Genomic DNA, 12,900 nt, shown 5'->3' with positions numbered 1-12,900 from the left:
ATATATACATATATACATACATACATACATACATACATACATACATACATACATACATACATACATACATACATACATACATGCATACATAAATACATACATGCACACATACAAACAAAAATCTCATTCAATTCAATCCAAGCTAACTGATGATATCGGTCTCAACGTTTAATTCCAAACTTTTGTTGGAAATCGCGTGAGAGATGGAATTATTTTTATCAAAATTTTCAAAAATTATTATTTTTTTCATTGTTGTTGTTGTTGTTGTTGTTGTTGTCATTGTTGTTGTTGTTGTCGTAGTTGTCGTTGTTGTTGTCGTTGTTGTTGTCGTTAGTGTTGTTGTTGTTGTTGTTGCTGTTGTTGTTGTCGTTGTTGCTGTTGATGTTGTTGTCGTTGTTGTTTTTACGTATCGCGTTACAACAAATAAGCTTACGTACATACAGACAAAGAACCTAACACGAAAAATAACACACCCAATACATACAAAATGCAAGAAATACAAAAACGCAAGAATACAAAAACCACAAAAAATACAAATGTTGCGGTATCCGATACGCAATAACTTAACGTCATCTGGGTATTCCATACAAACTCTTTATTGCTCAGACGCCCACAGATGTATTTGCATGCATCCATGACTTTCTATATAAATTATTTTATACACATACATACATACATACATACGTACATGCATACATACAAACAAATCCACACACATATGTACATACATACATACATACATACATACATACATACATACATACATACAAACAAACAAACAAACCCACTCATACATACATGCATACATACATACATGCATACATACATACATACACACATACATACATACATACAAAACGGAGAGAGAGAAAAAGAGAAAGAGAGATAGAGAAAGAGGCAAAGGAAGAAAGAGAAAGAAAGAGAGAGAGAGACAAAGAAAGAATAGTCGCCATTATTCCTGTCATCATTACCTCTATCATCATCATCATCGTTGTCGTCGTCATCAGCAAGACCATTTACAATGTCAACAACGACGTCGTTATTATAAATCTCATCATCATCAGCACCATCATCATCATCATCATCATCACAACCTCAACATCATCGTCGTGATCATTATCTTTAGCTTTATCATCATTCATTCATCATTCATTCATCATCATCACCAACACTGTTTACGTCATCAAGTCATCATCATCATCATCAACATAGTAACGATGACGTCATCATAGCCATGACGATCATCCTTCCGTTTTGACATTATCCAGTTTCTAATGTTCAAGTCATCATCGTCGTCGTCGTCATCATCATCATCATCATCATTAACGTCATCGTCAGCAGAGTAATGATGACATCATGAAGGACGATGACGTCATCAACAAAGTCATGATGATCATTTCCCGGTTTTGACATTATCCAGCTTGTTATGTGCAAGTCACGCTTCAGTATAGAATGAACGCCATCAGTCAAAGTGTTGCTTTAACTGGCGATCAATCCATTGCAAACAAACTATTTGTTTTGTATGTGTTTTTTGTATATTCATTTGTATGTTTTGTTTGTGTTTTTGTATTTTGTTTTATTCGTGTATTATAATTGTATATCCGGTATTATAATTCTAATTGTATAAGCCAAATAACTATAAGTGCATGCCGATAAATTTGTTACAACGCGTTTTTGTGTGAATTTAAATTAGAAATATTATCACAAACAATATAAAAAATACAAAAATACGCACGCATTAGTTTGTGTGAGTGTGTGTTTGTATACGTGTGTATGTATGTGTGGATTTATGTACGTGTTTATGTTTGTATGTGGATGTGTTTGAATGTATGTTTGTCTGCAGTTGTGTTTGTATGTAAATGAGTGTACTCACATACATACAAAATCATGTTTTGTATGTATTTATGATAAAAATTTGTCTACATTTTTTTGGTATTTTTGTATTCTAGAGAAAAAAACATTTTTTCGTTAAGAAATCAATACTCCTTAAACACGCATAACTACGTGATGAAAAGACGTGATGAATAAGCCTGTGCTGGCTGTATGTACATTTGTATGTATGTATGTATGTGTGTATGTATGTATGTATGTATGTATGTATGTATGTATGTATGTTTGTTTGTTTGTTTGTTTGTTTGTTTGTATATGTTTGTATGTACTTTTCTCGGTTTTATTATACCCAAATATGCTATTATTAAACTATTCTAAGTAGTCATTCAGACCCTAAGGTAATGGATATTCTTCCTTATTTGAAAAAATCTATTACGAATTTGATTTTTCAATGAATCGGTCGGCTACGCTTAAGTGAATTTAATTGCAAAGTACCAGCAAAGAGGACCACGTGTCTCTGAATTTAGATGCGAATAGATATTACGGTATACCATGAAGGTGTAAGGTTCCTGGCTTTGCCGTTACAGGAAGCAGGTTTGAATGCAAAAAGATTCCATCTCATTCCATACTGTGTGTGTTTGATGCGTGTAGTAGCAGTAGCAGCAGTAGCAGCAGCAGTAGTAGGAGCAGTAGTAGCAGCAGTAGTAGCAGTAGTAGCAGTAGTAGTAGTAGTAGAAGTAGCAGCGCTAGTAGCAGCAGTAGAAGTGGTAGTATTGCTATTTCTATTTGTTTTCCTAATCATAACTTTTTTTCGGAGATTAAGTAAGAAAAGTTTTGAAAAATTTTAAAAGTAAAAAATTGGAATAAGGAAATAACAAAAAACAAAGACAAAAAATTATACGAATTTTTTGCGCGAAAGTTTTTGCAACATAAATGTTCATTCTTCTATGTTATCCTTCACTATTTTCAGCGTTTTTTTTGTGTTGTAATTTCCATGTTTTTATTTCTTTGTGTTTTTTTTCTGGCATCTGTATATACCGAACAGTTTTCTAAGTTTTTTTCTCATTATCGCTCTCTTTTTAAAAAAATCTCATCCGTGGATATGATGATGAAACTTTTCTGTGTAAAAATATAGGCAGTGTACTACAGAAAGCATTTGTTAGAAATATCACTTTTACTACTACTACTACTACTACTACTACTTCTACTACTACTACTACTACGACGACGACGACGACGACTTCTAACACTGCTGCTGTTGCTGTGTGTGTGTATGTTTGTGTGAGTGTGTGTTTTTGTCTGCATGTGTGCTGGTGAAAGAGCAAGAAAAAAATTTTTGTTTCGGCTACTATTTTCATTGTGGCTATTAGGGATAGTTAGCCAGGGAATAGTAAATCTCCTACTATATTCACACCGTAGCATATGTGTGCGTGTGTGTGTGTATCTGTATATGTGCGTGTGTCTGCATGTGTGCGTGTGTATGTATGTGCGTGTGTATTTATGTGTATTTGTGTGTGTGTGTTTGTATGCAATGGCTATATATAACACAGCCAACTAGCATCGTTTCATGTTTGCTTAGTTTATTTGCTTGCATTTTTTTAGTTGAGTTTTTCGTCTTGTATGTACGGGAGTGTGTGACTGTGTGTGCTTGTATGTATACTGTATGTGCGTGCGTTGTGCGCTGTGCGTGCGATTATTTTGATTGTTTTCTTTAATTTTTTACAGCAAACCACCCCAAAACTGAAGAGGCTTATTTTTAAAAATGAAAAACCAGTGTCAAGCAATCATTGACAAGTGGGTTGAAGTTGTTTGTATTATATGGATATCAACTTTACAAAACCGACTGATTACATACACACATACACAGAAGTACGCACACACACACACAGAAGTACACACACACACAGAAGCACACACACACACGTGCATACACAAACACATACAAACCATCACGCACACACGTATGTTCATTCGTACATACGTAATCCAATGCTGAACATCTAAGGCACTCTCATTTATAAAAGACACACTAAATTATGTATGAGCTAAATAACATCAAAAGAGTAATAATAATAATAATCATAATAATTATAATAATAATAAAAACGTTAATAATAAAAATGTAATAACAATAACGATTATAGTAATGATAGTGCAAGAAAAAATTCATGATTAACAAGACAAAAATTACTATTGTCATTATTATTATTATTAGTAGTAGTGGTAGTAGTTGTAGTAGTAGTTGTAGAAACAGCAGCAGTAGTAGTAGCAGGGGTAGTAGTATTTTTATTGCTACCATTAGTACTTTCGATAGTTTTTTTAATCCTACTACAATACCTGCTCTCTCATGATGATGACGATTAGGATGATGATGATGATGGCGATTGTGGTGTTGATGATGATGACGATGGCTGTGATGGTAACGATGATGACGACGACGATGATGGTAATGATAACTTGCAATCAAACAGTATTTGAAATCATCACTATACCATCAACAACACAATATACACAATAAAACAATCGAAATAATAATATTAATAATAACAACAACAATAAAAATAACGCTAGGAGTAATAGTATTACTGCTAGTAGTAATACGAATGATGTGGCGTCATTTGATTTATGCATCAACTTCCTCTGAACCAAAGATAACAAAAATAACATTTTTTTTCGTCTTTGGCTAATTGATTTTTCTTGTCTTTGGAGTTTTGTTGTTGTTGTTATTGTTGTTGTTGTTGTTGTTGTTGTTGTTGTAGTCCACATTCGCACGCGGATTGAAACACGCACATATATACATAAATACATTGCCAATATAGACATATACACACATGTAAGCAAACATACATACGTATATACATTCATTCATACATACAAACATACATACATACATGCATACAAACAAACACATACAAACAAACACATATATACGTACATGCAAACACACAAAAAAGCATAAAAACCAAACTATGCTTATACGATGCGGCAATTGAAAATTATCATGAAAGTCCAATAGACGAAATAATAAAAATAATAATAATAAAAATAACCAATAATAATAATATATCAATATAACGGATTTCATTTTTACATTTTGAGCAAGTTAAAAGTCGGAAGCAAATAGATCGGCCTGAATAGACCGTCTACAATAATGCGGACATACAAACATACACACGTCATTAGAACATTTAAAACAGCTGAAGCTACCACCACTACTACTACTTCTACTGCTGCTACTACTACTACTACTACTACTACTACTACTACTACTACTACTACTACTACTACTGCTACTGCTACTACTACTACTACTACTGCTACTGCTACTACTGCTACTGCTACTACTACAGCTGCTGCTGCTACTACTACTGCTACCACTACTACTACTGCTACTACTACTATTACTGCTACTACTACTACTGCTACTGCTACTACTACTACTATTAATAATAGTAATAACAATAAGAATAATAATAGCACTACTTCTACATTCCAAACATCAAAATCTTCAAACGTACGACAAAAGATAAAAAACTCTCCAATCAACAAACCGCAAAAGCAACAGTAACCACATTTCCACGTGACCTTCAGGCTCCGACCTTGAAGGAGGTCTGACCTTGAATAATTTTCTAGAAAATAAAGGTCACCGCGATTTTTTATCGCCCACTTATTTCATGCGTTACAGAGAACGGGATGGTCAGATGCCCAAGTTGGCTAACTTATTCGCAATTCTTTGTTTGTTTTTTTTTTATTTTTTTTCTTTGCTTGTTTTCAGCGTTCTTGAATTTTGATTCATGATTGCATTTTGTTTGCAAAGTATAAACATACATACATACATAGATACATCGTTTGTTCACATTCGAAGCCGGCTGGATTGTTTTAATTTCCTGGTTATTTTTGTTAAATTCATAGATTTTAAATCGTTTTTACATATGATTTTTGGGGTCATCGGCTGTAATTTTGTCCCGGGTTTGTTTTTCCGTCATTTTTTATCGTTTTTCTGCCCTGCCTCGGCCAATTTTTTCGTTTTTTGTTTTTTTGTCAATATTATAATTTATTCACAGCTCATAGCTGCTACAGGTCACCGGCCTGCGCCAGGTGTGAGCTGGTTTTATTATTATCGGAAAGTTCACTACATTTTAACTTATTTACCTTCTACCGACATTTATTTTTAATTTACTTTTGAAATTAAAATTAAAAATTAAAATTTATTTATAAAAAAGAAATTTCCTAAACCAATTTTTAAAATCTGTGTAAAAAAAAAATAAACTATAAGGGGAGAGATTGGGCCAAAGTTTGCTGCAATAGTTGTCTCCTCCCACACTGTTACCTAGGTTTTTGTATTCACTCATTCACTCATTTGTTTACTCACTCATTCATTCATCAATAAATAAAAAAAAAGAAAAGAAAAAAAATAAATAAAAGTTGAAAAAGTTATATATATTTTCCACTGGTTAAATATTTAAAGATAATTCAGTCATTCATCCGTTCGCTCGTTCATTCATTCCGTCACTCATTCATGTATTCGTTCATTCATCCATTCGTTCAGTTGTTTATTTATTCATTCATTCATTCATTCATTTATTCACTCATTCATTCTTTTTTTCCCTCACTCGTCCGTTCAGTAATTAGCTCATTCATTCCCCCATCATTCACTCATTCATTCGTTTGTTCGCTGGCCCGTTCATTTGGTCATTCGCTGGTTCATCCATTCATTCATCCATCCACCCCACTTGGTTTGCTTCCTTTCCTTCGTTTCTTGGTTGTTTTTAATCACATATGGCTCCAACGTTACAACAGTGCCCCGTCTGCTTTACCACTATAGAAGCACTCCAGACGGGAAGTTATGTCGGCACGGAGGTAAAGTGAAAGGACAGGAATGCTCGGGGTCCCGGAAAAAAGTTGATCCATCGGGCGCGAGGGCTGCTTCGCCTCTCGGTGCCGCACCCGACCCCAAGCCCGGGTTGCCCACACGGTCGTCGGCCGCATCGGTCTCCGGTGATCCTCTCGGCCTGGATTACTCTGGTGTTTTTGACAAGCTGACGGCCGTGCTGAAATGTGTACCGGTGTACGACCATATTCCTAAGCCATGCAGGGAGAAGTTTGCACATGATCTGAACGCCTTGCTGACGGCTGTTTGTAATGACCCTGGTGACCCGGCTCACTGGGTTAGACTCCACTGTTTTTTCCCATACGTCTTACAGAAGACTTCCAGAGGGGGTCGCCGGGTCAACCAGGGCAATCTTGTCAACAAGCGTCTAAACGAATATTCAACTATTGGTCTTGAAACCCTGGTACTGTGCTTTGATGGGTTCAATAATGCCAAATCACAAAAGCACAACTTGAGGATGTTTTTCAGGCCCCTTGCCAATCGACGACACACTGAACTCCTTAACCCAATTCATTAATTTGATCCTATCTGGAGCTTGCCCACTCTCCGTCCGCCGGTTCTTTTTTGAAGGCCGGCTAATAGCTTTAAATAAGAAAGACGGAGGGGTCAGACCGATTGCGGTCGGGAACGTTTGGAGGAGGTTGGCCGGCAAATGTGCCTTGGCCCTGGTCGTGGTCGAACTCAAGACTAAATTCTACCCGACTCAGTTGGGTGTCGGGATTAAGGGTGGCGCTGAGGCCGCTGTTCATGCGGTTCGAAGATTGGACACCGACCTCCCCGATCAATGGGGGTTTCTGAAACTGAACTTTAAAATGCCTTCAATGCCTTGAGAAGAAACTCGATGTTGGAAGCTGTAAAACTTTTTTGCCCCAATATCTATAATTTTTTCTATTCTGCCTATGGTAGAGTCTCTTCCCTTGGCTACCACTCTTGGGTTGTAGAATCGGCCGAGGGGGTACAGCGGGTGATCCCCTTGGTCCTTTGCTGTTCGCACTAACTCTTCATCCACTCTTAGAGAAAGCTTCGTCCACTTTCGTTTGCGCTTATCTGGATGATATCAGCATTGCTTCGGACGGCCCAACTCTGGCCGATAGCTACGAATATTTGAAGCATAACTCCACTGCAATTGGTTTAGAGTTAAACATTAAAAAATGCGAACTTCACTGCCAAAGTTTATTTCAGGTGCCACATGCGCTGGCTGAAATACCCAGAGTTGGTGCATCAGAACTGAGTTTTTTAGGCACACCCTTGGTCGAGGGCGATTATCAAATAAAGTTTTTTGACCAAAAGCTCTCTGTGCTTAAATTCGCCCTGGGTCGTGTTTCCTGTCTTTCCGCCCATGATGCCTTGACTATTATCCGCAATGTTTGCCCAAATTGATGTACTTCCTGCGTACATCCAAACACATTGACCCTTCTAAATTGGGCAAATTTGACGGAGCCCTGCGCACCGCCCTGTCGTCGATTTGCAATGTTCAAGTGACCGACTGTGGTTGGTCCCAGGCTCAGCTACCGGTGCTATTTGGTGAGCTGGGGTTGCTTAGAGTGGTTCAGCTGGCTCCCGTTGTTTATAATTCTTCTGTCGCTGCCACTCTCAACCTGCAGTCTTCCTTGCTCCACCAGTTTTTTCGTTGCCGCGATATTCTTCCCCCAGTGTCCGCCCCGGGAGACCGTACGCACGTCAAAATTTTGAACGAAGAATATAAAAAAAATCTTTCAAAATTTGTTGTTTTCATGCGGCGACGACTTTTCCACCGCTCGTTTGTTGGCCATGTCCAGCGTTGCCAGCTGTGGGTGGTTGAGATCGTGGCCCAACACCTCTGTGGGCACCAGGCTTGACGACGAGTCTGTGAGATTTGCCATTGGCTTCAGACTTGGCCTGGTCATTCAGAATAAATACACGTGCCGATGTGGCGCAGGGGCGGACGAGTTTGGGCACCACGGTTTGGTTTGTCGCCTGGGTGTGGGCCGTCAACTACGTCACTCAGCGCTAAACGAATACATTTGTCGGCTCTTCTCCAAGGCTTCAATCCCGGTTTTCAAGGAACCATCCGGCATTTCTGCGCATGATGGTAGGCGCCCGGACGGATGCACGCTAATACCTTGGAGAGCCGGCAGATGTTTGGCGTAGGATGTTACGGTCCCTGGCACCCTCGCCGAACGATACGTAAACCCGACAAGTAAAGAATGCGGTTTGGCCGCGGCCAGGGCAGCGGACGAGAAAATGAAAAAATATGGGAACGCCCTCCCCTCGATGGAATTCTTGCCAATATGTATCGAGGTTCTCGGCCCGATGGACCCCAACACCCTTAAATTTCTTAAGGCAATATGTAAAATGATCAGCGTCAGATCAGGCGACAGCAGGGAACTGTTTTTCGCAACTAACCACATTTCGTGCTTGTTGCAGCGGTTCCTGCGTGTCTGTGTGCTTGAAAATGTCCAACTGAATGCCGACATGTGCAATTAACGACAAATCAAAGTGTTAATCCATTTGTTACTTGATGTTTGACGGTTCAGTGTCACTCATCATGTTTTGGTTTTAACATACATACATGCATACATACATACATACATTTTTTTTATAATAATAATACTAACATACATACATACATACGCACATTTATACATACATACATACATACATACACACATACACACATACATACATTCATACATACATACATACATACCGGAGAGAGAGAAAAAGAGAAGAAAGACAAATAGAGAAAGAGACAAAGAAAGAAAAAAAGAGAGAAAAAAAGAGAGAGAGAAAGAAAGAGAGAGAGAGAGTGAGACAAATATATTTATACACAATATTTTTGTATAATATGACTTCGATATTGGGTTTCATGGGTTTCAAAGAAAATGATCCCATCATTAAAATGACGTTAAAATACTTATTTTTATTTACATAAAAATAAAAATAAAAAATATTGTAAATAATGAAAATAACAATATTAATAATAATAATAATAATAATAGCCACAAAAACAAAAAGATAAAATAGTGAATTACATTGAATTAAATGGATTTCCGTGTCTTTGTTGTTTTATTTATAAAAAAAAATTATATGTATCTATGTTTTTTGTTTGTATGTATGTATGAATGAATGTGTGTATGTATGTATGTCTATGTATGTATGTATGTCTATGTATGTATGTATGTTTTGATTTGATGAAATATAAAAATGTCAAATGTATGTATGTATGCATGTCTATGTATGTTTGTATGTAAGTTTGTATGTACTACGTTGAATTTCATGCACCATTTGTTGACATTTTTGTTTGATTCAATTGCTCAATCATTCGTTCATCCGTTATGAAATAATTTTTCTGGTGTGTATGTTCGTTCGTTTGATTGTTTGTCGGTTTGTTTGTTTTTTAATTGGTTTATTGGTAGATTGATGAGTTGGTTGATTGGCCGATCAGCTGGTTGGTTGCCTTAACGTTCATATGTTTATTAAGATTGCGCGTTCCTTCTGTAGTTCGTTCACTCCAATGTTCACAGACCATTCACTCATTCATCATTCATTTATTTGTTCATTCATTCATTCATTCACTCACTCACTCATTCATTCATTCATCATTTATTAATTTTCTAAATAGCAAATTAATTTTTTCTTTTCAATACACATGACTACATTCAACGAATTATTTATTTCTTGTAATTAATAATTAATTAATTAATTTTGTCGCATCGTCAAGTTAATTGGCTTTAGATTTTTTTGTTATTTATTCATTTTCTCATTCTTTCACAGTTTTTAATGCAATCACTTATTTATTCGCTTATAAGTTTATTCATACATTTATTCATTCATTCATTCATTCATTCATTCATTCATTCATTCGATTGTTCGTTTGTTCGTTCTTTTATTCAACAATTCATCTCTCCGCCCAATCATACATCCATTCATTCATCCATCTATTCATTCATTTACACACATCCATTCCTTCATTTATCCACACACATAAGCATTCATTCATTAATTCACTCATTTGTTCGTTCATTTAATCAATCCCTCGCCAAATTATTTATTTTTTCATTCATTCAATTATTCATTCATTCGTTTAATCATGCGTTCATCTGTCTTTCCGTTGATAGCCAATAAGATTTCAGATACGCTAGCGCATTTGTTTTCTTCCATTCACACACACGCACGCACACACACACGCACACACGCGCGCACACACAAATACACACATTCATACAAAAAATACATTAAACAGATACACGCACAAACATACACTTACACATTCAACCAAAACAATACAGTACAAACACACACACACACACACAAGCACACACATTCATACAAAACAATACATTGCAAACACATACACATACCGAAGCACACCCATTGATACAAAGCAATACATTAAATTACATTAAGTTACAGCAATAATTACATAAAAACATTTTTTCATAAGTGTGCGTTGAATAAATTCACTCGATGAATTTTTCATTTCAAAAAAGACAAAATAAGCCATTTTGTTTTATTTCAACATCAAAGAATCGGAATGGAAATAATTAAATTATGTTTCTGTTTATTTGTATGAATGTACGTGTATGTATGTATGTATGTGTGTATGTATGTATGTATGTGTGTATGTATGTATGTATGTATGTATGTATGTATGTATGTATGTATGTATGTATGTATGTATGTATGTATGTATGTATGTATGTATGTATGTATGTATGTATGTATGTATGTATGTATGTATGTTAAAACCAAAATATGATGAGTGACACTGAACCGTCAAACATCAAGTAACAAATGGATTATGTATGTATGTATGTATGTTTGTTTGTTTGTTGGTATGCTTGTTAATGTATCTGTGTATGTATGTGTGAAATATAAATGTCTGAACGTGATCAAATTGGCACCAACGTTTTAAATGCAAACTTTTAGTTTTCCATAGATAGTATGTAGTAGTAGCAGTAGCAGTGGTAGTAACAGTAGTGGCGGTAGTAGTAGTAGCAGTAGTAGTAGCAGTAATTGTAGTAGTAGTTGTAGCAGTAGCAGTAGCAGTAGTAGTAGCAGTAGTTGTAGTATGTAGTAGTAGCAGTAGCAGTAGTAGTAGTAGCAGTAGTAGTAGTAGCAGTAGTAGTAGTAGTAGTAGTAGCAGTAGTAGCAGTAGTAGTAGTAGTAGCAGTAGTAGTAGTAGCATTAGTAGTAGTAGTAGCGAGGCAGTAGTAGCAGCAGCATACAATTGTTTTTCAATTTCCACAAACGTCTTCCCATGGAAAAAGTCCGAGATTTCATGGATGACTGGGACGATGGCGAGGTTGATGATGACGTGGATACTTTTTGAGTTATTTTATGTAGGAAAATCGATTATTACTTTTGTATGTAGGTAAAAAGTGAATTTATGTATGTTTGTGGGTGTGTATGTATGTATGTATGTATGTATGTGTGTGTGTGTGTGTGTGTGTGTTTGTGTGGTAAAACCTCCAATAAGATGTCATTGAATTTAATTAGATGATCTCCATCATCAGCTTATCTCTCCCTCTTACGATGTACGCTCGCTTTTTGTGCACATAAATATCTTTTTGTATATATGTACGTATGTGTGAGTGTGTGTGTGCGTCCGTGTGTATGTATGTGTGTGAGTGTATGTGTATGTACGTATGTCTATGTGTGTGTTTGTGTGTGTGTTCATATATGTACGTGATCAAATTTTATCAACTTGTCATGAAATCACTATCGATATTTTTCTAATAATATCACCATTATCGAAAGTTTTAAAAACATCAATGAACACAACTTCAACAACACCAACAACAACAACAACAGCAACAACAACAACAACAGCAACAACAACAACAACAACAGCAACAACAACAACAGCAACAACAACAGCAACAACAACAACAACGTGAACAACAACAACAAAATCGGTGCATGCAGGCATTTGTTTACTTAACACCGATTGATCTATTGATTGACAGGCGATCAATAACTCCGAAAAACAGTCATCATTATCAACATCGCCACTTTTTTAACTTCATCATCATCATCATCATCATCATCATCATCATCATCATGTAAGGTCGTCATCATCGTCATCGTCGTCATCATCGTCGTCGTCTTCGTCATCTTTGTTAAATTCTGCCTGTTGGCAGACAAAAACAAAACGTGATTCTCTTTGAATTTGAACCCGATAATAAAGCAATTAC

The 12,900-nt window shown here is 36.3% G+C and overlaps 2 protein-coding genes across 2 annotated transcripts; one reads left to right on the top strand and one right to left on the bottom strand.

Annotated features, from left to right (window-relative positions):
• Window positions 1-3,592: 3,592 nt before the first annotated feature.
• Window positions 3,593-7,238, top strand: HELRODRAFT_181942 (hypothetical protein; the record flags this gene model as incomplete). The annotated part of the gene is made up of 4 exons (XM_009031708.1): window positions 3,593-3,624; window positions 3,698-3,699; window positions 5,422-5,526; window positions 6,631-7,238. The coding sequence occupies 4 exons, from the start codon at window positions 3,593-3,595 to the stop codon at window positions 7,236-7,238; spliced, it is 747 nt and encodes a 248-aa protein (XP_009029956.1).
• Window positions 7,239-8,075: 837 nt separating this feature from the next.
• Window positions 8,076-9,111, bottom strand: HELRODRAFT_181941 (hypothetical protein; the record flags this gene model as incomplete). Its single annotated transcript, XM_009031707.1, has 2 exons — window positions 8,076-8,175; window positions 8,723-9,111. 2 exons carry the CDS (start codon window positions 9,109-9,111, stop codon window positions 8,076-8,078), a joined length of 489 nt encoding a protein of 162 aa, XP_009029955.1.
• Window positions 9,112-12,900: the final 3,789 nt, after the last annotated feature.

Source organism: Helobdella robusta (assembly GCF_000326865.2).
Source record: "Helobdella robusta unplaced genomic scaffold HELROscaffold_77, whole genome shotgun sequence".
In the NCBI taxonomy this organism is placed as follows: Eukaryota; Metazoa; Annelida; class Clitellata; order Rhynchobdellida; family Glossiphoniidae; genus Helobdella; species Helobdella robusta.
Note: the sequence above shows the minus strand (reverse complement) of the source record. Positions and strands in the feature narration are given on the sequence as shown.